Source organism: Chiroxiphia lanceolata, chromosome 6 (genome assembly GCF_009829145.1).
Source record: "Chiroxiphia lanceolata isolate bChiLan1 chromosome 6, bChiLan1.pri, whole genome shotgun sequence".
Classification (NCBI taxonomy): domain Eukaryota; kingdom Metazoa; phylum Chordata; class Aves; order Passeriformes; family Pipridae; genus Chiroxiphia; species Chiroxiphia lanceolata.
In genome coordinates, this window is record NC_045642.1 from 10,221,599 (window position 1) to 10,247,718 (window position 26,120).

A 26,120-nucleotide genomic window follows, 5' to 3' on the forward strand; every position below is an offset into this window, starting at 1 on the left:
CTCTACATATTCAGGCAAGACTGATTGGACTCTGTGTAAGATCCTTTTCTGCATCCCAGTATTTTTCAGTCTGTGAGAATCTGGTCAGTACCTTCTATGCAAAGGAGTCCACAAAGAATAAGGCCTACATGGAAGAGTCTCTTATTCTAAAAATGAGAAACTACAGAAGTGTTGAGCTTTATGAGGTCATTTTTTATTTATAGGTACTAACATCAGAACTGGAAATATCCCTTATTTTCACTCTGTTTCACACACTTTGTGAGCTTTGGGGGATCTGCTAGATCCACTCTCTGTTTGCAAGATTCATAGGATGATTTAGGTTGGAAAAGACCTCTAAGATTATTGAGTCCAATCAGTAACCCAGCACTTCCAAGTCCCACTAAACCCTGTCTTTAAGTGCCATATCTCCATATCTTTTAAATACCTCCAGGGATGATGATTCCACCAGTTCCCTGAGTGGTCTGGCCACCCTTTCAGTGAAGAAATGTGTCCTGTTATCCAACTAAACCTCCCCTACTGCCACTTGAGGCCATTTTCTCTCATCCTGTCAGTTGTTACTTAGGAGAAGAGACAGATGCCCTCTCACTACAGCCTCCTTTCAGGTAGTTGTAGGGAATGGTAAGACCTCCCCTGAGCCTCCTTTTCTCCACAGTCATGATTTTGAAAGATTTCTGTCTTGTTTCACCAAGATTTCATCTGTGCTCTCTCTGCCTCTTTACCTCTCTGTGTTCCTAATGTGTCATACCCAAAATTACTGAAGAACAGTTGTTTGGAAATTTTTAAAGTCATTTATGGTCTTTCCAGGAACCTCAGGGAAACCAGGTCCTGTATGAACTCCACAGGACCTGTGTGAACTTCATACACTCCACAGCACAAAACAGATTCCAGAGACCTGGGAAATCATCACACATTCCACTGAGCTGAATCACTGTATAAATGTTATCTTTGTTAACTATTTATTCCCTTACCCTTATGAGCTGGATAAGGGCACAGGAACCCACACCTCACTATCAACAGGGACACACTGCCCTTTTTTTGGTTTTTTGGCTCACCTCTTTTTCATTGCACTGATAACTGTGGATTTTTGCCAGCTGCAAGTAGTTCTTGGCTGGCATTGGAGAAAGAACTTGGCTGGTGGCTGGGAAAAGTGTGTAGGGATGATCCACCAGAACAAATTAACTCCTTGGTCTCTGCTATATTTCTTTGACACAGCTAGCTTTCCTTTAAATGTTGGATGCTATTCAAATTCTCTGAAGTGCCTTCCTTTGTCCCAGTCTTAATCTGTTTATTAAGAAGCATTTCAAATGGCAAGTTAGAGGCATGCTTTAAACTAGAATGTGTAACATATGGAAAAAAAACAACTTACAACCCCATCTCCTTACTTGTATACACTATGAGTAAGAAAACTGACAATGTATCCACAGCCTGCAGCTTTTGTGAAATAGGCCATCAGTCATTAGTCAGTGCAAGTTTAATTCTGGACAACTTTCCAGCATCAGTGGAACTGCCAGAAAACACTTTCCAAGACAAGCTAAATAGAACTTTTATAATGAGGCAAGGTGCTTTTTGTAGCATCCTGTTTTCAAATAAGTGTTTGCCCAGTCTTTTTTTATCAGCAAATTGCTACTTCTTCAAACTGTAACATCCCATTAACTTAAAAAACCTAGTGTATTCCAAGTGTTGTGGGGAGCATCTTATGTCTCCATTTAAGCACACACTATTGCAGAAAACAAACAGAAACTCTGTTTTAAAAGCTTTTCTTGATACCTACATATTCTTTAAAAAAAACCCAAACAACTAAATTAGCTTCATGCATTTGCAATGCTGAGGTCCTTTCTCAAATATGTAGAGTGAAAGACTTCCAAAGACCAAAATACCACTGGTGAAGGTACCTACTTGCTATGAAGTAGGTAGAAAGTATGAGATATAAACTACAAAAGAGAACATTATAATCACAGGAAAAAAGGGGTTAGGAGCGTGGGAGAGGCAGGGTGGCAGCACCAGGCACACAGTTCAGCAGCCTTTACATTAAAGCAATGATGAGTACCTGTGCGTGGTGCAGACTCCCAGGTGCCGTGATGCCCTCTGAGACATGCTCAGGCATCAAGGAGCTCAGCCTTGCAGTTCAGCAGAGGTTACAGAATCCCTTAGATTAAAAACCACTTTTGTTTTCCAGTCCTGTAGAGCTGAGAAGAGAGTGATGCACAGGCAGTTGGGAATCTAGCCCAAAGCAGCATTTGAATTATACAGTCGACGGCAAAGACAGTAATTTCTAATGATTCATTTTTAACACTGTCATTTACAACAAAATGTTAGTCACTAGAAAATACTTTTGTTACAGCTTTGTGGTGTTCCACACTGCAAACATGACCCTCTCTTATCTTTTTGTAAAAATGCTACCAGTATCATGGTTTGTGTTGTTCGACAGAGAGTCTCATTTTCACAGTTCCTTATCACACAAGCACATCTTTATGCTTCCCCATCATTCCCACCACAGGAGGGGAAACAATTTTATTCAAACACCCCAAAGCCTACAACTGTTTTGACTGTCATTTAAAAGCCAGCCTCACCAGCTGAATAGCTGTAGAGATACCAATCATATCAGACCAATCAGACCCAGTTCTGACCCAGGCTGAGGTCCCAAAATGAGCTCAGAATGCTCCAGGGATCCAGATAAAGCCCAACCCTCCTACCCTAATTTCAGAGGTATCTGTCCATGCCAGCCCTGAAAGGAAATCTCAAAAGAAACAAGAGGGAGGCTGTGACTGAAATCAGCATCAGGAGTTTGAATGTTGCTTAGTTTTCATGTCAACTTCAGAATATCTCAAATAAAGAACTAGATGCCTCATTAGGGGAGTAGTGTAGGCATGCTACACTAAAGTTATGGCTTCTAATTTTATGGCATGCTTTTTTGTGCCTAACCACACATCTAAATGGAGCAGCCAAGGTAAAGAAAGGAGAGCTTATTCTACACAAACACATATAGGAATGAGAGAACAGTCCGTGGAGACATCTCTATGCAGGAGCTGGCAAAAAAATATGGAGTGGTCATTGCTAAAAAAATGAGAATGGATTAAATATAACGCAGCTGCAAAATAGATAACTTAGGGTGAAACCCTTTTCCTTCCACAACTGACACAGATGCATGTGCATGCAGAAAATATATACTAATCAACTGACTTCTGTGAATTAGGCTGGAAAGAAACACATGTGTCTTAAAAATTCATGAGAAAACCTGTGTTTTTCATAGTACATAATTTTACTGAAATAAATGAAAACCTTGAGATAGATGGCTAATTAACCTATCTTTTGACCCAAATGATGGCAATACTGTGGCCTTCTGGGAAATGAGACAAAAGATGTGTCTGTCCCTTGCTATTTCTGTGTCACATGCACATCACAGGAGGGATATAGCATGAAGAGAAATTGTGCTTTGCTTTTGCAGGACTTGGCAGATCAATAACATTGTGGAAGTATTTATATGACTGGAGGCTTGGGAGCAGTCAATCAGAGATAAAAGAAAGGCTGCAGTCTTGTGAAGCTGAAGCATTAAATGTTTTATTCCAGCTAAGTAACAGTGACATCTCCCCAGTCAGTTCCTGGCCATGGTCTGCCTGCCTTTGGCTGTGTCAGTCTAGAAAAAAAGTGAAAACTCAACTCATAAATTGCAAGCCGGCTGCCTTGAAATACGTAAGGATACAAAAATTATTATTGTAAATCAGAGCAAGATTCTTTGCCTGCTCAGATGACTTTTTGTTCTGATAAGGAGAAAACAGAAGCTTCTTGCTGCAGCATTTGCTTTATTATTTGTTCTACTTGAATAAGTACCTACAGCAAGATGTGTTTTCATTACACAGATAAAAAAGAATTATCAGGTGATATGGTCCAGATTAAAGGTTACCAAAACCCAAATAAATCAAACCTCTTTTTATTTGCTTCCACAGTTATGCCTCAGAGTAGAGATGCTTGCAAAGAAAAGTTTTTAACACAGAATTGAATTAACTCAGGTTCCTATGAGATTTTGCCCTCACTGTTTCTACTGCACTGTAGGAATTTTTTTCTGCCATCTCTTTTACCTCGCAAGGCAAGAAAATTATGTAAGAGTTTCAAAACAATCCTGAATGTTCTCTGTTTTTCAGTCAAATGCAGAAACCTGTCAAATTACTAATCACAGTGGGTAGCATAATAAAATCAGTTGAAAAAATCAACAGTTTACAGATTGATTAGTTGGAAAAAATTGCACTTAGACACCTTAAACTACATGCAGACTTTGGAATTGAATGTCTTTTCCCATTATGAAATGGCACTAGAACTGAAGAGAATTATTTTACCTACACAAAACATAAGAAGGCATACATTTTGTTAAAATAAAAGCTATTAAAATTAAAATAGAGAAGGAAAATACGGATTCAAAGTCTGATCTCAAATTCCCAGGGAGAGAAACTACAAACTGACTTTTAGGCAAGTCTGAAACAGAAGGTCAGCTCTGGCTGATGTCAGCTGGGGTCTTCCCTGGGGACAGCCCTAACCTGATGCTGAGGGAATAAACACAGAGAATGGCACAGGGGTATTAGGGTGGGCACAACAAAGAAAGCTTTGAAAGATGATGGTCTGTCCCTTACTCAACCTGGCTCCTTGGTGCTAGGCACCTGTTTGACCACAGGGAGAAGGGTGTGACCCAGAAAAATTCAGAAATCATGTGAAAACTGGCTTCTACCACGTTGCAGGTATTGCCCTAAAACAACACTGTGAGTACAAGGGTTGTCTCCTAACCCCATTTGCATACAAATCAAAGATCCTTAGCAGCTCACACACTCCTCAAGGGACAAGGATATAACCTGCAGTCTGTTTGCTGAAAGATGTTCAAGGGTGCTGAAATAAAAAGTATGTGCTTGGAAGACTAACTCATCTCCAAAAGCCAGAGAGGTCACATTATCTGAAAATTGAATGGCTTCATAGGTGAAAAGAATCAGTAAGTTGATTACTGGCGCAGTAAAGGACTCACTCATCCTGGGTAAACCCTCAGTGCAATGAGTCCTTCGTTGCCCTGTCTCTGCTTAGTTGTCTCACATCTGCTCTGCACCCATTAGCTCACCAGAGCAGGATCTAGAAAGTTACCATGACCTGCTTTGCTGCAGGCTCACAACCATGTTGATTCATTAGTTTATTTTAAATTATGACTGTCATATCAGTCGCTGATTGCCAGGCTGTGTCAGATACATCGTGTTCCCTCAGTCCCCCCAGATTCTCTCTGTGTTACTTTGAACAAAGGATAATTTCTTTTACCCATTCATTCATTTGGGGCAAATTATGGCTGTTTCTTCCTCTCTAGCGGTCATTGTTAATACTTTCGAGAAGTTCTTAGTGAATTATAGTTTAAATCAGTATATTTTCTTCTTTCAATAATTCCCTTCTCTCTACAACTTGTACTTTCACTCCCAGTTGTTCCCTACAGCTAATGAACAGGCTGCTTTTCAGCAGGCATTGTGATTCTATTGTTTTTTCTTTGTTTAAAGCTTTGTCACATCATCAGTCTTTTTATTTTATTCTTTCTGACAGCCTGTCTCTTAACGATAAATTTGGTGTTACGATGTAAACTTCTCCCAACTACTATTCCTTTTCCTATATTTGCATCCTATAAGATCAGCATCAGGAATATATCTTCAGGGCTTGCAGCTTCCTGGCAAGTCATATTTGCTGCTTGTAAAGCCTCTCCTTTTAGTGCTTTTTTGTAGTTTCTGATGAGCAGTTTTAACAGTATTTTATGGTCCATGACAACCTCCGTGCTCCAGGAGGTCTTGTCTGGGTTGCTTTCATGGTATCATTTGCTGTTTATTTTCACAGTTCCTGCAGCAATACAGTAGTTCTTGTTGGCATCACTATCCTTATGCCACTCCTCTAGCAGATTTTATCTCTCCTTTAGGTCATTTAGGATGTCAGTGTCACCTAGATTTTATTTCATATGGGGCTGGCAGCTCCTGTTCCTAAAATGTGACCACAAAAATTCACTCTACAGCAGCTCTCTGGCCTACTCATGCTCAAGTACTGCAAAATAATTTGCAAAGCAATGTACTTGCTGTAATTTTCATAGTTTGGTCATTGCCTCTGCCCCCAGATCATTTCTGATTCTTAAATAACGTGGGATTCAGGCCTCCATCAAAAGTAGAATGCTCCCTTGTATTGAAGTACACAGAAGTATTTGATTTTTTAAAAATCAAGATGCTTATGAAAGCCTTTCCCTGTAGGTGACCCAATCTCAATTCTGTTATTTTAGCAGGTTTATGTTTTTTATGTGAACAATACAAATTTAGTTTCAAAAGCTACAAAAGATACGGCAGTCCATCACTTTAAATTTTTAAATATCCTGAATTTAGAAGTAAACTGCTTAAAAATATTTTTTGTGCATAATTTTGTGTGAAAGCCCAAGAATAATAGCCCCAATAGACTGCACGTGATGTGAACTTACAGAGGGATGTGCCATGATATTTTTTCCAAATGACATTCCATATGGATTATGAACTTCACCCATCATATTTCAATAGGCATCTAAGCAAGCATCTTGCCTGAGTAATATTGGAAAAAATATATTGGCAAAAAGCTGGAAAATAGCAGTGAAATACACAGTGAAGACAGCATGCTGTTCTGAGTTCTTTTATCTTCCCTCAGGAAGCACATTGCAGAATATTTCTGAGAGTGCTGCCAGCTCCTGCAATTATTTGTTGCTGTTTTTGCAAGGTACCAGTGATGGCAGAACCGATGCCTTCTCCCAAATGCCACTTCTTAGTGGAACCTCTCTCAGATGCCTCCCTTGCTTGGGCATGAGCAGCACCTGAGATGCTGCAGGATGGAGGCAAGTGAAGGGTGAGGTAGGAGGTGCAGAGAGGGACAGGGAGGGTATCTCCCAAATCTTAATGGCCTGTGAGAGGGTTACCAGGCTGCACCACCTTTTCCTTTCCCTGTGTGCTGCCTGTGTCCTCAAATGTAAGCGAGATCATGACTCCCGGGGGATAATTTCTCATCAGAGAAGGAAAACTGCAGGAGAAATTAAGTGAACTACTGTTTCCACAGAGGAATCCTTGTTTTGTTGACTTCGACAACTACCCTGAGAAGCAGATGATGTGGGGAAGTAGTGTGCTAAAGTAAAACAACATACTTGTGAAAACAATGGATTGTATAACGATTCACAAACTCGAGAAAGGCAAGCTGGAGGGGGCACCTACGTTTTCTTAATTAAACGCATTTCTTTGTTCCAAATCATTCAACAGATTTTCTTGTGTACTTTAACAAAGACCACATGCAAGTTAAATATCAGTGTAGCAATGACTTTGTGCTTGCACTAGCAATTTTGAAGATACATGGTCAGCTGAGAATCCTGGCTAGTCCTGGCTTGAGCAAATGGATTAGAGCATCTTTAATTTATGAATTTTAAAAGTCAGACCTTTCCGAATGAAGGATTCATGTGTTTTCGTAGCCTCGGGGAAGAAGCCAGCTGTAAAAGGCTAACCTTTATTGTGGGATTTCTGTTCTCTTCTATTTAATACACAAACTTACTCACCATAACAACCACTTAAAACTGTGTGGCATGAAACAGCAAAAAAAAAAAAAAAAAAAGGCAGCAATACCCATCCTTGAAGGAATACTAATTCAAGCCACCTTCAATTCCACAATGGAAAGGTGAACTAAATGCCATAATCCAGAAGGGCAGGCAATTTTAAAACTGGAAATATTGGAGCTGTTCCTCTTACGTGGATATAAATAATGACAAATCTGCTAAAATCTGTAAAAGCACAATGACCAATTTTAGCTTAAATTCTGTTCTGTCTTAATGAAATAAATAACGTGATGCCAGATACACATGCACGGGGGAAATACGTTCATAACATATATTTAGAACAGGAAATGGGAAGTCAGAGTATATGAATGACTGACCTTCTTACAAGGTTTTACCACACTGTTTGCATTTTTCTTTATTTTGAAATGACAACGACAGTTTTTAATTCTCCTAATTTCATAAATGTTTACGATACACGGCTAAACACCATCTAGCATAACACTGACACAGCTGCACTAAAACTAGGAGGGAAGATCAGATAGCCTGTATGATTAGACAAAGACAACCTACTGGCCAGTGAGTCATCTACAAAATCGATGCTGCCAAACTGTGAACTTCATGTGTACTTTGTCACTTCTTACTTGCTCACCATTTTGAGGAAGGTTGGAGGAGCAATTTGTTGTGTGACCTTTGGGGGATTTCTTGATGCCTAGAATCTGCAAAGATCTATGATGTTTTCCTAACACAACTGTTATCTTTGTGGTTTCTGATAGCAGCAAGTGCAATTTATAGCATAAAAGAGGAGAAAACTTGCCAATGTATGATACACATTCTTGATCAAGGGAAGAAAAAAAATTTTATCCTCATTGCGCTGATTTTGGTTGGGGTTGAGTTAATTTTCTTCACAGCAGCTGGTGTGGGGCTGTGTTTTGGATTTGTGCTGAACACAGGGCTGATAATATAGAGTTGTTTTGGTCACTGCTGAGCAGAGTTTGCACAGAGCCAAGGCCTTTTCTGCTTCTCCTACTGCCCTGATGGTAAGAAGGCTGTGGGGGTGCAGGGGAGGCTGGGAGGAGATACAGCCTAGAACATGTGATCCAAGGGATATTCCAGACCAGAAGACATCGTGCTCGGCATATAAAGCTGGGGGGAGAAGAAGGAAAAGGGGGACATTTGGAGTGATGGCACTTGTCTTCCTAAGTCACCATTATGTGTGATGGAGCCCAGCTTTCCTGGATATGGCTGAACTTGCCTGCCCTTGGGAAGTGGGGAATTAATTCCTTGTTTTCCTGCTTTGCTTGTGCACATGGCTTTTGCTTTACCTATTAAACTGTCTTTATCTCAACCCACTTTTACCCTTCTGATTCTCTCCCCCATCCCATGGGGGGAAAGTAAGAGAGCAGCTTTGTGGGGCTTGGTTGCTGGCTGGAGTTAAACCACAGCAGTCATACACAACCAAAGCACTATTGCACATTAAATTTCCTATGTTTTGTTAAAAAAATAGACAAGAAAACCATTTTTTCCTCAAATTAAATGTCTCTTTTTTTATGGTGTGTATAACAAAAGTTCTCGGTTTCTCACTGTGCATTTTGTTCATTCTTCTCCTCTGTCTTTTATTCCATGTAAGCACATTTGCTATTTTCATTCTCCTTTAAATTAGCTTCAGGTACTCTTCCCCCAGTCATTTGCTTTTCTTAACTAGCTCTTTTGTTTCCCTGTTAAAGCTTCATTGTTTTGTCTACGTGACCGTCACTCCCAAGCACTTTTTCCATGCAGCTCTTCCTTCATAGTGCCTCTGTCTTCCCACAGAACTACCACTACAAAAAACATCTCTACTGCTGTGAATTCCCCCGTATGAGCTCCTATTTACCTTACTTCAACTCATTTAATCTATCAACTATCTGATCTATCAACTATCTAATCTATCCAATCTTCAACTCATTTAATTTATTTGGTTACTTCTCCTGCATGCACCTTCTTCATGAAGGTACTTCTTCACGAGTTGGCCTGATTTTCACAGCACCTCTTTGCCCATTTCTTGACTCTTTTGTCCCAACTCTCATATATATATTATGTTTGTCCATTGTACAATTGCTAGAAGGTAAGCAGGAGAAATGGAGCTAGGAGAAAAGATCTGTACCAAGACTTAAAACATGCCTAATTTCATGTTACAAAGAGCTGAAGCTAATAGGACTGGTCAGGAAGGGATACCATGAAATAGAATAAAAAAATTGAGTATGGGATGGCTTCTCTTTGCACACATCACCTCCAAGGAAAATGGGACCTGCTTCCCTGTGCTATCCAGGCAATATGATTGAACAATGGCCTGGAAGGATCCCCTCTGATAAGGACAGAATAGCTTAATATTTGTTGATACCCAACCCTCTTCCTTTTTGGAGCTAGTATCAACAAGGCTATCAACTATCTATCTGCTACAAACTGATTGATTCATTAATTTTGTATGAACCACTAAAAAACTTTTAACCACTTCTTAATGATCTGAAATACACTCTGAAAAAAAATCAGGAGGTAGACTTTTGAATTTCACTCTCAGTTTTCTTAATCACAAATTCTTAAAAGCATGAAATACTATGACAGTCCTCATGAGAGTGTTTGAAGCTATGGACTGTGTGTCAGCTGACACTCTCATTTGTCCCTGCACACTTCTGTAAATAGGATTTACATTTTCATTTATCAGACAATATTGCCCTTCCTGAATAGCTAGAAAAATTTGGCATGCAGAAGTTTTAAAGTGTAAATTGATTGTATAGAATCATTTAGGTTGGAAAAGACCTTTAAGATCATCAGATCTGACCAGTAACCCAGCACTGCCAAGTCCACCACTAAACCATGTCCCCAAGTGCCACACCTACACATCCGAATGCACATGGACAGTGTATTTGAGAAGCAAAAAGATTCCCATCCACTTCCATGGACTTAGGCATTACAAATAGAAATAAATACTGTAATACTTTCTTATAACTTTCAGAGCCTTCTTGCCACACGACCTGATTTTTAAATGAAGGCAACGTCTTGGAGTGGCATTTAGAGTGCATGGAACTATGTACTAGAGTACAGCCATTTGCCTGTGTGCTTATTTTTCAGTTGTGATTGAAGGCAAGAGTCCTTACCAGGCTTTGCAGTCTGTGTAAGTCAAAACAAATTCAATATGCTGTATTTCTGTGGTCTGGAAAGCAGATGCAGTTTAGAGGTTTCATCTAGTTTCTTGTTGTCACAAGTCTAATAACATCAGGTAGGTGACTCACTGCTCCATCTGCTGTGGTCATGAGTCACTGACACAATGCAAGGCACACTGGAAAAAAAGGCATTGTTGATTAGTTTAGGTCCTCACCAGCCAGAACCTTGAGTACCTTAAAAAGAAAATACATCTATAAAGCAGTAAAAACGAGATCAAAGTCTGTTCATATTACAAATATATAGCCCCTATCTTGCTAAATAATGTGCCATTAAAACTGAACAGTGTTTGTATTTGCATAATTCTGTTTTTCCTGAGTAAAGTACAGCTGCCACTTGATTACTCTGTTTGAAAAGACTGTCAAAGACATACTCTGTGCTGATAGATCAATATTTCATGATTCCTCATCATATGATAACTTAACTACCAGAAAATTTTACAGTCATCCATGAGAAGGCCAAAAGGAGATAACAGAACTCCATCTCAACTCTGTAGCTGTGAACAGAAAACTAGTATAAATTCCTTTCTTCTTCAAGAAAATAAAAATAAGCAAACCCCAAATTCCTTCTGCAATCTGTTCAATAAAGGCCCATGTGATGTTCACCTACACTTGAACATTACTCTGGTTCTGACAAGGTGTGAAGATAAATACAATAACTGCTCATAATCAAATCTATGTGTGATATTTTTGTATTTTTTCTAACAGGGTCTTACTACTTTATGATTTAATGAATCTGCAGAGCAAATTAAAATAAACTAGCATGAGGCAAAGGTATTGCCAAAAATATTAAATTAGAAATTTTTCTGGACCCATAATTCCAAGAAAATTCAGTCTGTTACCCTTCCTCTCCTTGCAGTCAAGTTTCTCCCAAACATATGTGAGCATTTCAGTGTCCTTAACACCTATTTACTTGAGAAAGACCTGACAAAACTATGATCATTAACTGATTCTGCCCTAATTGCCTAATTCTTTCCTAAATCTTCTCTAAGGCTCCCAGATGTCAGGTTGAGTTTAAAAATTTTATATATGTTTAACGTATGAAAATGGTCAGAAAGTTAAACACTGAGCTGTCCCAGCAAAATAACTGTGGGTTTTTATACTTCGAGTTATTCAGTCCCAACATTTACAAGTTTCCATGCTGTAAAACCTCATGTGAGTAGAAAAACATTTGTACTACAACTTAGAGCTTTATACACCCAAGTAATCTGATACAACAAATTATCAGTAAAAAGAGTAGACAATCAATACTTTTACCACATCTTAATCTGTTTGGAGAGTGTCTTTCCCCGTGGAAAACCCCTGACTGATACTCTACTAATAAAGGAAATAACTTCACGAGATAATTGTACTTATTGCTGACATCCTAAACATCCTGGACTGACTCCAGCCGTGCAGTTCAGCCTTTGGGAGGGAATTCACATGAACAGCTGAGACATATACAGCTTAAAATGGTATAAACTGCAAATTTAACTGGTGTTAATTCCCTCTCTTAACTCTGCTCTCCCTCTCTCATGCCCTCCTTCCCCCTTCAGCAAGGAATTAAGGCTTTCTGTTTCTGGAATTTTTGCCTGCTGGTGATAGATTTTTTTCTTTGTTGTGCAGATGTTTGATGTTGTTTATACTCACATACTTCAGAAGGCTGCCTTTTCTTCTTGCATTATAGGTTGTATATTAGCCAGACGTCTTGCTATTCTTTTTTTCTGCAGCTAACTAATTGATTGATTGTTCACAGCACAATTGTTGGAGAGGGAAGAGATCTCTATTAATTAATTGGTAAATGGACATGCAAAATAACAGATGTTTGAAACACAGAAAACAGAATATAATGCACTGCCTTTAAATGAATAAACAATGTGTGGGAAAAAATAAATCAAAGATGCACAACTCCCTACCCTGCTGCTTTCAGGAACAATGGCCTTTTGTCTCAAAACTCATCCAACCAGAAGGTGGTTTTTATTCTCCAGAATCACTGATTCAGATGATGTCTGCCTTTGACAAGAGTTCACTCCCCATGATGGGGGGCCATCTTTGCCTCAAATCTGCCTTAAGTGTCTTGTATGGCTGCTGATCTAAGCCTTAAAAACTCTTTTTAGGTGATATCTCTGGAATATGCTTTTTCTAACTATGTATATATTTTTTCTAAAATTATTCCAGCTCATCTTGTCTGAAGTCTAAGAATAAATTCTATCTTGGAAAAAAGATTATATGTGCTTTTGTGTAATGCATTTGGTTTTGTGCAATATATGTGTTCAGGAAGAGATGCTTTTTAGCTATGTTGGTTTGTCTTGGAAAAAGATTGTCTCTCTGAGTTGCATCTCAACTACGAAAATTTGTTATAGTCCAAAACATATTCTCTGACATCTTTGACCTAATATCATTTTAAACAAGACTTTGCTCCAGTCTAACATAATAACCTGCTATTCATGGTTAATCCCATGTCCCCAGCAGCATGCTTTTAAACAGAAGCAATATTTTCAATAGACATGACTTTCTTCCTGCTGTAAAAATACAGTAGAGAGATTACAGGGTTCTGTTAGGTTAAATACAGATGAATTTTTACATTTTTTCTTTGTTGTTGTTGTTGTCGTCACTGTTGCTTCAATCATAGAAGATAAAAATAGCAGAACAAATGACCAGAAGAGGTGATCAATACTATAAACTCCTTCTGATCCTCAGTAATTCTCTTTAAAGATAGAGTGTAAGCCCCTCTGGAATATATGGGAATTTTCCCACTAGCCTCAGTGGGAGATAACCCAGGTTTAACATTCTCAGTATAAGTAATTAAATACTTATGCTGAAATAAATAAGTGCATAGCCCCATGCCCTCATGTATCTCAGTCTTTCAGTAGGGCTGATGAGCTCAGGCACGTCATGGGAGCACTGTGAATAGATCTGTTTTGTGTTAACCTGATCACCTGACTCAACATATGAACGAGGCATGTCACCCCTGTGCCCCTGGCTGTCCTTGCAAATGCAATTATGGGTGCAGGGCACTTCAGCAGCTGGGGGGTGAAGTGCAGTTCTAAGCAGGCACCCTAAGGGTTCCTGATGGTTCAGCTTAGAAGACATCATTTGTCTCCCCTGGCTATAATCATAGTCTGTCTAAAGCCTTGTGTGCACAAGAAAGTTATTGTGACGTAAACCAAGGTGACAGAGGAAAACCAGAAGAGTTATTCTGCACTGACTTCCATTGCAGGTCTTCCATTCTGGGATACAAGTGCATCCTCACCACTCAGCTCAACCCCTGTCCGAAGAAAGCTCACTCAAAGGAGCTAGAAAAACTGAGTTAAAATCCATTAAAACAGTCAGAGCAACTGTGCTTGCATTGTGAGTTAACTCCACAGTACTTCTCCATGTTGAAAGATGAATTTAGTCTTGATTCACTGCATCAATACTGAATAAAGTGTATGCTGCAGCATCTGGATAATTGGCCAAACAATGCCTGAGTTCATATCCTGTCAGCCCCGTCAATGTCAGCACTGGTTTTCCTAAACCACATTCATTGAAGGCACTATGGGAGAGTCTTGCCAAGCCAGGGTTTGGGACTGTGGCCCTTGTCTCACTGCAAGAAAGGGAGACTTTAGCTCTTTAGATCTACCTCTTCTAAACTACTCAGTCAATAACATTTATATATGTTTGGATTGTTTGGAAAATTGGTTTGAGGCCCAAATTTACAAAGATATTACAAAGAAGTATCCAATTTCTAATCCATTTCCTTGGGAATCTGATGACCATATGCCTTTGGAAATTTGGGCCTCAAATAGTTTTTTTTAATGTTTTCATTGTACCTGATCTAAACTTCAGTTACTCCTCAAAACTAAGAAAATTAACATTCTAAATGTTATTTGTCACCTGTAAATTGTGAATGTTATTAAGCTGATTTGAGGCAGTGGGTGAACTGGAAACCTAACCATAAAAACAGAGATGGAAAAGAGGAGTATCTTGTCTAAACATTTCTCTGCCAGTAAAGGATTGTTCCTAATGCCATACTTCCTACAGTGTGATGGAACATAGTTCAACTACTGAGTGATTCCAGACAGCTACTAATGTTCATTATTACTTAAATTGTGTAGTCCAAGAGTTGGCAGCTACAAAAAGAAAAATCATACTACTGTACCAATACACTAAATCTTATGGTGTGTCCAGAATGAAACCTTCTGTGGCACTGAACAGAAGCCTGATGTGCTGTGGCTGAGAGACTGAGAGAAGGGTTTCCCTCTGGGGACACAGGGGCCTTCCCGTCTCTGCTGCTCTCTACTGTGTTTCTGCCAGCATTCAGAACTGACTGAAGCTGCCTTAGCCTGACAACAGCACTGGGTTTATACTGTTGACTATTGTAATAATGTGCTTGCAGGACTTAAATAGTTTACTCACCTTTACTCCTCACTCAGGCTCCAAAATAAAATGAGGCTTATGGGACAGTTCCCTCCTGGAACAGCAGTGCTGCCCCAGAGCAGCAAGCTGACTGCAGCAAAATCTGTCCGTGAAGTTCTTGGGGTGAAGCACAAAGAGGAAAAGTAATGTGGGAATTGGGGAATACACACAGAGATACAAAATTATGATGTTGTCTGAGTATTTTTAAAAAAAGACTTTGAAAGGAATCAACCAGGGAGAGTGGGGTGCTGGCCGGCCAGATGCAGGACATGTCACTTTTCTGAGATCGAGCTGGTCCTCGGAGCTGAAAACATCTTCTGAGAGTCTTCGCCGGAGCCTGGAAAGCAAAACACATAATGGAGGTGGCACGCAGCTCTCACCGTCCCCTTCGCATCAAACCTATTCAAAACACCGAGAGAAGGAAAGTCTCGTGTCTGAACGGGAAACTCGCACTGCTACTTTCCCTCAGCATCTTCCCCTTTCCCTCAGCATCTCTTCCTCTCCCTCAGCATCTCTGCCCTCCTGTCCTCCCCGCTACCCCCGGGGTGAGTTTCTCTGCCTGGGACCCCGCTGCCTGCCCTGCCCCTCACACTCCCCGGGCCGGGGGCTCCAGCGGGGGCTGCGGGGCCGGACTAGCGCTGAGGTGCCGCCGGTCCCGCCCCGCCCCGCCCCGGCTCCGCCCGCCAGCCCCGCACCGCGGAGCGGCCCCGGCGGGAGCGGCAGCGGGAACGGGAGCGGCGGCCACCGGGATGCGGCGGGGAGCGGGTCCGGGGCGGCGATGGGCGCTGCTGTGGGCGCTGCTGTGGGCGCTGTGCTGCGCCGCGGCGGGCGGCGGCGGGCGGAGAAGGGCCGCCAGCCTGGGCGAGATGCTGCGGGAGGTGGAGGCGCTGATGGAGGACACGCAGCACAAGCTGCGCAACGCGGTGCAGGAGGTGAGGGGGCGGCCGGGGGTGGTGGGGGTGGTGAGTGAGGGGCTCCTTCGTCCCGCAGCCCCCCGGGCAGGGCCGCACCTGCGGGCAGCGCCGCCAGCATCACCCGCGCCCGATGAGGGACAAAGGAGCGGGCGGGCGGCCCTGCCGGGAGGAGCCGCGGCCCGGGGCGGGACCTGAGCGCTCCCGGAATCCCCCCCGGCGCAGCAGCCGCTGTCCCCCGCAGGCGGGGCGGGGATGGGATGAGGGGACCGGCCGCGGGGGTCCCGGCGCTGCCCCGGCGCTGTCGCTGTCCCCTGGCAGCCTCCCCGCCCGCTCGGGGCTCGCCGAGTGCGGGCATCGCTGCGATGGCCCCGGACAGCCGCCCTCCCGCAGCGGTGCCGGCGGACAGCGAGGCAAAGGTGCGGGCAAACAGTCCCGTCTGGATCCCAAGAGTGAGAAAGGAACAGTACGTGGCGAGGGGAGGAGTGAAGGGAAGAATTAGTTATATTGTCTTGGTGCAGCAGGAACTAAGACACACGACTATCCCAAACCAGGATTCAAAGCTGCGAGACAGTCCTGAAAACACGTGTGGAGAATGAGATGTAATTCCGTGTCTTGATCTCAAATTGATGGCCCAGAATCTAACAGGACCCATTTCAAAGACAGGAATTGAGACCAGACCCCGAGCCATTGTCTCATACTGCTTGTCCAAAGATTTTGTCCCTGCGCTCCCCTTTCTTGTGTGCTTTCCCCCCCTTCATGCTAAGAATCTTCCAGGTTCTCTTTTCCTCTCATTCAAAAATACATAGTCAAAAAACCTTTGTAACTGGCAACCAGTGGGGGAACCAGACCTTGGTTTATAATTAGGTAATTTCTGAACTTCTACTGTCATCTGGACAGACAGTGTCTCTGTCATCCACTTAATTTAGACTGAAAACACATTGAGACAAAACATTCTTTACAGTGCTGCAAATATGCTTAGTTATAAATAAAGATGTTGTGGAAATTTCTGCCTGTTTTACTCTTCCTGGATTGAGGAATGGTCTATGTGCAGCACAAAGTGTGTATTGTTTGAGCTGCGTCTTAGCAGATAAGTGCTTTACACTCTAAAAGATTTGCAGCTGTTGTTTAAAATAAACAGACACACCAAAAAGAGAAATTTTATCTTGGGAAAAATTCAGTTGTTCAGCCTGGCTGAACTTGTGGCCTCCTAGCTCTGTTACAGTGGTTCCAAATAACAAAGGGATAAGATTTATTCAGCGTTCGTGTTGTTTATAAGACTCATGCCCTTCTTCATCTGGCAAACAATGACAGTGGGAACTGAAATAGAGAATGAAATTCTGGATGTATGCACCCTCATCTATAGGACTGCTGCTGTTGATTCCGAGGGGCTTTGTCTCTCTGTCCTGCCAGAATATTTTCCCTTCTTTGTCAGATAGGAAAGTCTGTCTTAAATCTTTAGTGGTTTTGTGGGAAAACTAGAAAGCTGGGCTCTTGACTGGCATCAGCTCGTGCAGATACCAGTTGTTCATTAGACTGCACCCTTTTTCCTCACAGGGACTGACTTTGGCTCTAACAGCCCAGAGCTCAAGGGTTTAGCTCTCCACTGTTTTTCTAGTCCATTAGAAGAGCTGCTGTGCTCAGTGTCTGAAGCAGCTGAGTAAGCGTTCTCCTCCAGGGGCATCTGTGCTAACAGCAGAATGTCATTAAACAGGGTGCTACTAAGCGCTGCACAAGAAGCTTTGCTTCTTCTCTTTTGTGTCATTTTTGCTAATTTTCAGTTGTTTGTTATTTTTTTTTTTAAATTTGGCAGATGGAAGCTGAAGAGGAAGGGGCAAAAAAGCTGTCAGAAGTAAACTTTGAAAACTTACCTCCCAACTACCATAACGAGTCCGACAAGGAAACCAGAATTGGTAACAGAACTGTTCAGACTCATCAAGAAATTGATAAGGTATGAGAAAACACGTATATGGTGAGCTGTTCATTCTTACACACCTTTCCTTCAAAAATAAAACCAATTTTGTATGTTTTGATGATGAATAAAATAACTTGGAGCATAAACTTTCCTGGTGATAATTACTTTGGGGTTTTATTGTATCTTACCTGCTTGATTAGTCACTGTGTAAGGACACATGTCATAAAAGGTTAATGCAAAATAATAATTTATGTTGAAAAACGTGCCTCCTAAAAACAGAACACAGCTACAGCTATTACATGGGTCATAAAAGAATGACCATCTCCTGCTCAGCCACCTTCATCACAGTGACATTTTAAATAGATAAGGAGGTAGCCTTGTCATCTACTTTTCCCCCTCAGAATAGCATTTAATATGAGTGACAGCAAAATGGGGAAAAAAGGAGGGGGTGGGAGGGGGTTAATTACTGAAGAATGAGAGTAGCAAAGGGCTAATAAAAAATGTGGTTTGATATTTTTTTCTTCTTTTGCTGTGTCAGGTTACAGATAATAAAACTGGATCAACAGTTTTTTCTGAAACAGTTATTACATCTATAAGAGATGGAGAAAACAAAAGAAATCATGTAAGTGAACACATTTTTTCCTTTTGAAAATCAAACAAATGCTTGGGGGTTCATTGTTCAGAAGACTGTGATAGAGTTCACCTAACAAAATTTTGGAATGCTTTAAAACACACAAAACCATTGGGGCAAGCAGTCAAAAATATTTGTGGTTTTAATTAATTTAACTTATGAATATTATGAATTGGAAGCAGAATTTCAGTGAGGTGTTTGATCTCAATATTAAATTTATCTGTCAAATGTAAATGTTAAATAGCAAAGACAGTTACACAGCCCTTTCCAGTGAGTGTGAGTAAACCCTTTGTATAACAGTGCTCTTGTAATTAATAAAAAAATTGCTTTATAAACTTAGAACAAACCCCTCATCTTCTATTGTGAGAGGTCTGTGGAACAATATATGGCTCTATTTGCTTTTCAGCCTAACACAGTGATGGACAACTGGTTGTGAAATGTCACTTTGTGGGGGGGAGAGAGGTGGGACAATAAATCCCCCTCCCCTCTGGAAATACAGTTGCTAAAGGATTCTCAAAGAGGTTTAAAAGATCAACAGTGCAAACAGTCCTGCAAACAGGTCCATTTGCTAAACGTCAGTAGTCCCATGACAAATTCAGCAAGTAGCACTACTTAGAACAACTGGTAGGTTTTCTTTGGTTATAGTCTTACCAAAATGGACTCCTTTTTTGTGCTCTTACTAAGACTGGCTTTTTTCAGAGTAATTTACTTCCAGATCTTTCACAGAAGGAGCTCTTTAAGTATTTTATAAAACACTGAAAAAAAAAGAAAAGAATTATGGCAGTGGTTTCTATTTTAATGGGCATAAAGCTTGAAATTAGTGCATCTTTTCTTGTATCATCCTCTAAAGTTTTCCCTCTTTCAGCTCATATTTTTCCGCTGCTATTAAAGTCTGAGAATGGTAAGTAGCAAAAGAAAGCTTTTGTTTATGCTATACTTACTTTTTTGTTACTGTTTTGCAGAGCTTATAGATTAAGTGGTAAATCAAGCTACAAAATGAATTGCAACTATTCTAAGCTATAGCTTGCTTTTATACAAAGTGTCAACAGTGCTTTTTAGTAATAAGATATGTGTAATGAAAGCAATCCAAATATCTTTTTCAAGCAAATATGTTCATCATCTTCAAACCCAGTGTACAAAAACAAACTTTACAACTTTTTTAGCAGTGGAACACACTGCTGATGGTGTTTCATAAAGTATTTGGCTTGCCTGTCGTGTCTAATCATTCTTCACAGCTGTAAAAATTACTTCTAAATTAACTTTCCCCAACAATCTTAAGCTTCATATGTCAAGGGCCATCTGCGTTTTCCATATGGGAAGGTTGCCTCGCTTACCAAGCCAGTGCTCCATCCAGAACTAACACTGTTATTAGTGTTCCAGCTGAAGAACTTGAGGGCTGAATGCAAATTTTTGTCAAACTTCATGGTGGCAGCCTTTCATGAAGGAGGCACAATCAGAACTGATCACGTTTGCTCCTAATCACTGAAATCCTGGGGCGCGTCATTCACCGACGCTCTCGCTGCAGCAGCTGCCGAAACAAAACTGCATTTGTTAGTGTTTATTTCCCCTCTCACACTCATTTTGAACTTTCAGCATGCCCACGGTACAAACACCTTATTTAGAGGTTGCCAGGCTGGAGAAGAAGCTAAGTGGGAAAAACAACCTACAGACGTACTTGGTTATTTAAGTAGAGCAAGGCAAACACTCATATATTAATTTGACTAAGAGATGCCTAGCAGAAGTAAATCTGAAAATACTTGAAAACTTCAAACACTAAGGAGGAACATGAATCACTTTTGGTACTAGAAGGCTGAAGAACTATTGTAGGAGTAATGTGATTGAGAATTGAAAAATTTGGGTAAGAGAAAGAAGAAAGTGCTGCTGAGGAGAGATCTACCAAATAGACAAAAAATTTTGTCCAAATAAAAAAATCACTCTCTTAGATATGTAAACTTAAGGCAAAAGGATTGGGAAATGAGTTGCAGCAGACTTTGCACTGTCTCCTTTGGTAATTTTTATATACATTAATTTTTATACTTGGAGTCTCATGTGGGATTTCCTGGTCCCTTCCCAGTCTGCAGGCTTCACAGACTGTTGGGTAGTATAAGAGTAATTCTGCTTCTTTGCTGCTAATTTTGAATGTTAGCAACAAAGTAATACATGTGTACGTTTTATATTCTCCAGGCAGTTAAAAAAGGAAATCTTCTGAGATTTGTTTGGAGATTATCTCAATCATCTTAAAATACAGCTAGTATGTACTGTTCTGTAGCACTCATCCTTACTACCCATCACTGATTCGTCCTGCTGTGCAGTACAACACACCAGGAGGTTTGTGTAATTGTGTCTGTAAGCAGAGACAAGTAATTTGAAAACGGTGATGCTGACAACTCCGTTTGGGTATGGACACTTTGGTAGCAGGGACTGTAGGGATCCAAGCCCTGTTCTGCTGCCACTCCCAGAGCCTTCAGTTTGCTGCCTCCTTAGAACAGCACTTTGGGTTTTATTTTTGGTCTGCCAAGTAAAATAAATAGACACGTGCTATCACACAAGCTCAACTTTTATGCCTGTAGGGAAGAAATGCTAAAAACCAAACCAGTTTCATAAGTTCAGTTTATAGGCTTAGCTCATAAAAGTTAAGGATTCCCATAGCTCCTGCACTTTGGGTACAAATTTGGGTGGTAAATATAAGAACTTTCCAAACACCTTCACAAACCACCTGCTCTGAAATGTAAACTGTATATAATTTATTACTGCAGTAATTCGTAATAACTGGAACCCTACAACTCTCAGTTTGCATTTATTTTCTGAGCCGAGTTATAAGCCTCTGAAATCACTGAAAGTTTTACATATGACATTTTTGGGCTTTGGGACCTGACACGAAAGCCTCACAAGAAGGCAAAGATGTGTCTTGCGGAGAGTCTGCGTTGCAATAATAAATCCACATGGCTGGAATGAAATTCGGCACTGGAGAAGCAGCTTCATGGAAAATAGGTTGTGTCTGCTTTTTAAATCACGGTGCTTGTCCTCCTGAAGCAGGTACAAATACACATACAGAAGCATATACACATACATACAGTGCAGATACACTATTGCAGAATCATTTAGGTTGTAAAAGACCTCTGAGATCATTGAGTCCAACCTTTGGCCGATCAATGCCTTGTCAACTAGACCGTGGCACTGAGTGCCACATCCAGTCGTTTCTTGAACACCTTCAGGGATGGTGATTCCACCAACTCCCCTGGGCAGTCCATTCCAATGTTTAACAACTGTTTTGATGAAGAAATTATTCCTGATGTCCAGCCTGAATCCCCTGGCAGAGCTTGAGGCCAACTCCTCTTGTCCTGTCACTTGTTGTCTGGGAGAAGAGGCTGACCCCCACCTGGCTACAATCTCCTTTCACGTAGATGTAGAGAGCAATAAGGTCCCCCGTGAGCCTCCTTTCCTCCAGGCTAAACACCCCAGCTCCCTCAGCTGCTTCTTATTGGACTTATCCTCCAAACCCTTCACTAGCACTGTTGCCCTTCTCTGGACTTGCTCCAGCACCTCAATGTCTTTCCTGAATTGAGGGGCCCAGAACTGGACACAGCACTCAAAACACTACATAAACATAAGGCATAATCTTCTCCACACACACTTTTCCTCTCAGGCAGTATTTCTCCTTGGCTTTGCATCACAGAGCTATTCTCTTCAGACTGTTCTTCATTACTGGAGGGCTTGTTTGACAGTATTTTTACGGCCAGAGGGCTATCGGTATTTGAAGTCTCCAGAGGAGGGATTGGGCTGTTTGCAATTCCAGGCAATGCAGTCCAGCTCCTCAGAGGTGCTGCATTATCGGGAGGCGCCATTTACATTCCCAGACTGACATTCACGTTCTCAGGTGTCACTGAGGGCTGGCAGTCACCCCCAGACATGTCAGGCTTCGATCCAACAGCCTTGTGCCTTTAAAGAGGCCGAGCACAGGCAAGAGGTAGCTGGATGGGCATAACGTCTGTGGAAGGTTTTACATCTGTTTGCTCCTGGGTTTAAGGCTCAAATACTCTATCATTTACTTCTCCAGGGAACATTGGCTAGCTTGCAAATTAACAGAGTATTTTCAGTCAAAAGCTCAAGTATAGAACCCAGCAAAAATGACAGCATTCCTTATTATCCTTTGAAAATCAAAACCTTTTCTGCCTTGTTGGCTAGACCTATTTCAGTTGTGATACATTGGCCTAACAAATGAAAAGTGAGGAGGAAACGTAAAAAGGAAAAAAAATTATACTGGTAAGATTTGCTGCACAAAGACTAGCTGCATTTCTTCTCAGCTACATTCAGAGTAGTATTTTATATAAGCTCTCTCTTCTAATTCAAAGCTTGAGTACCTGGGCTTTTTTCTTTTGTCTGTTAATTTGATAGATGAAAAAAGCAACACCTTTTTAGCAAGGGGTTTTTTGTTTGTTTGTTTGGGTTTTTTGTTTGTTTGTTTTTTTGTTGTTGTTGTTGTTTGGTTGGTGGTTTTTTTGGTTTGTTTTTTTTTTTTGGTAGCTTTCAATTCTCTTTCTTGAAAGAGCTTTTTAAAGATACTGGTATCTAGACAGAGTACACCAGGGAACTGGAAGAGTATCCTGCATTTCTCATTTAGCGTTGGCACTGTGGAACCCATTCCTTTCTTTTGCTTGTCCTTGGTGGTAGAGGCTCTTGAGGGGCATGGCTGCCCCCTCTAATTATTTACACAGAATTTCTTTGTGGGAGGTAAGGAGAGCTGCCTTCAGTGTGATTCTCTGCAAGGTGCTTGCTCTTCTTCCACAAAGGTGGGTGTGTGCCTGTATAAACACATGGATTTGGCACCCACCTTTTGCAAACACAGCAGCTGGTTAGTGAATAATTTCAAACACCATCAGGTCCTTAAGAAAGAGGTCTCATGATACCAGGCCTTTATTTCTGTGGTGAGAGGCTGCTCTTTGCATCCCTGGAGCTCTGGGCAGGGAGGATGGCACCAGTGTGAAACTGCTTTTACAAGGTTCTGGAAGTGACCATCAGTCAGGTCATTGGTTTATCTGTACAGATAGAATGGATGGCATCCATTTTATAATGGCCTGTTTAAAGCATTTCTCGTCCTGTATCTTTAGTCTCGCAGTAGAGTAGTAAAAAGAAAAAAAACGGTTCCATTTTTCTCTTTTCTAAAGAAAAATCTGGTTTAAATGGTTAGGCTGTAGCACTTCATAACCAAGATTCCACTTCTCTGCAGATATCCAGAAGTGCTAAACTAACTGCTTGATTCCTATTTGGGCAACTTGATTATGATTTCACTGAGCATGTTCTCAGCCACATATGCTGCAGTTACTCTCTTTGAGGTTCGTGCTGCGCCAGGGAGAGGAGTTCTTACCAGTGCTGAAGAGAAAGGAGGCTTTGAAAATTGAGAAGGAAGCATTAATGGAACAAAAATTGCCATTTTTCCGTTGGCAGCGCTGTAGGAGAGGAGTTGATGACAGAAATTTGAAAATGCTACATCTTGGTATTGACTGCTGCTCCCTTTAGCATGCCAGTGTCTCAGGGAAGAGACTTGTTTTGGGCAGTCTTACATTTGGGCCCAAAGTTTTTTGTTTCCTTTTTCACAGGATTTTTAGTCCCTGGTGACTTGCACTCAACAACTATCAATAGACACAGTAAGTGCATTCCGGGGTTGAAATCCTGGTCTCTATCTAGCCAAAAATCACATCATATCTAAATCTGGTGGGTTTTGTATATTTAGTAATTTAATTCCTTAGTTCTCTGAGTTTGCTTCCCTGTTGACTGTCCAGCCTGCTCCGTTGATGTAACATGCTACATGAATCACGTCTGGTCTAGTACAGTTCTTTCCACAGGACCCACCCTTAGTTCTTAGTGCAGGAGTAGATAAGGCAAATTGTACTTGCTAGCTAATGCTCCAGGGGAGAACTGAGAGATCTGAATGAGCTGCATCACTGTTTTAAACTATATACTATATACTGTGCAGTCACTCAAATAGATTATCAAAGTTGTAACATGGGATAAAGCTTTCTGAAAAAAAGAAAAGTATGAAGAGCTTATGGTGTCAATCAGTTAAAAAGTGAACCCCAGTTTCACTAGCCTTGTGTAAGCAGAATACCCACCTGCATGCTGTTGCAGTGTCTTTTGTCACATCATTTTAAAGCAGTTAAGTCTCAAGTGTTTGCCAGTCACAGCTTGCAGTTTAAAACAGAACACCTCTTGGAGGTGTAGGCAAGGTTCCCATCCAGTCCCTAACTCCTGTAGACAAACTAATAGCTTTTTTTTTTTTTTTTTTTAATCTTTCCATACATGAAAATTACTGCATTTCACTAGCGCATCTACCCTCGGTTTTTTCAGCCTCTTACACAACCTCTGCCAGGCAGTGTGGTGTGTGTTTTGCCCTTCTCATGTTTCAAGTTTGCTAACCTGATGCTAGCAATCTGTCCATAATCTACACTTCCTCCACTGGAAGAGATGAAGTAGCCATGCAAACTGAGTGTAGATGTTGAGCTCTTTGGGCCCAGTCAGTGGAAGAGCATTCTGAGAGGCCTGAGTACCCGTGTCTTGTTTTGACACAATCAAATCCATCCCCTGGCTTCTTTTGGAGAACCAGGGCTCCTCAGAGAGGCAGGGTTAGACATTCTCAACATTCCAGTGGCACTCCTTTTTTTCCCCCTTTTCTTTCCAGTTTTTAGTCTTGGCAGTGTAGACTGTGAAGCTGAGGGGCAAGTGCAGGTAGCTCTTGAGGAAAAGTAGCTTGTGTTTGTTAGAGTAGAAAATGATGTGGGGAAAGGTGCAGAGTGAATGAGGATTTAGCCAAAGATGAGAAGAATTGTTCAATTAGTATTTTGAGCTGCTCTTATTAATCTGGAATACTTTCAGGTTATGAATCTTCTTGTAGAGAGGGACGTGTCCTTCTTGTATGAAAGGTGGGATGGAATGTGTGCTGAGTCTTCATATGTAACTTCATAAGCAGCAAATGCTTCCTAGGGATGCAAAAGCTCTTAAGAAATTTAATTTAGCTCATAGATGATAAGATGGCCTTATTGTCAGTCACAATGTACCTAAACCCAACATTTTTGACAGTCATCTGATGTTCCCTGGACTACGGCCAAAAAAATCTGAATGATAACCTCAGTGAATGGAAAGACCTAAGGAGCAATAAGGAGTTTGAAAAACATGTGTCACCTCTGATCTGCATGAGGAAACTTCTCTGAGGAAGGAGGTGGGAAACCTCTCTAACTGCCAGCTGTATAACACACACCTCAGTGTCCACGTCTTCGTTTACTAAACTTATTCCATTCTGAGTTGGCTTATTTTCTCTTAGAGAATGCTGTGTAGAAAGCTATGGATCCACACAGAGAACCAGGAGTGGACAGTGTGTACCAGCATAAGAGGGTTTTGCAATGTTATAGTGGTGCAATGACCATGAAGTGGAGAAAAGTGAGACTGCAGTTTCCACGGACTCAGCTCTCGGTGCTTGGTGACCCTGAACAAACAAGCAGGTGGAAACAGCTGCTAGACCTTATCAGAGTGAAGAGAAACAAGGTGC

The 26,120-nt window shown here is 41.2% G+C and overlaps 1 protein-coding gene and 1 long non-coding RNA gene across 2 annotated transcripts in view; one reads left to right on the forward strand and one right to left on the reverse strand.

Annotated features, from left to right (window-relative positions):
- Positions 1-2,057: 2,057 nt before the first annotated feature.
- LOC116788912 lies at positions 2,058-10,845 on the reverse strand. Its single transcript, XR_004357800.1, has 3 exons — positions 10,684-10,845; positions 8,202-8,268; positions 2,058-2,186 (listed from the first exon to the last, which is right to left on the reverse strand). It is a non-coding gene; the product is annotated as an uncharacterized LOC116788912 (long non-coding RNA).
- Positions 10,846-15,852: 5,007 nt separating this feature from the next.
- DKK3 (dickkopf WNT signaling pathway inhibitor 3) overlaps positions 15,853-26,120 on the forward strand; it is a 30,472-nt gene continuing 20,204 nt past the window's right edge. Inside the window, exons 1-3 of the mRNA XM_032690212.1 lie at positions 15,853-16,055; positions 17,848-17,985; positions 18,488-18,571. Of these exons, the coding sequence (XP_032546103.1) occupies positions 15,873-16,055; positions 17,848-17,985; positions 18,488-18,571 (405 nt within the window). The 5' untranslated portion in view covers positions 15,853-15,872. The remainder of the gene's footprint in view (positions 16,056-17,847; positions 17,986-18,487; positions 18,572-26,120) is intronic.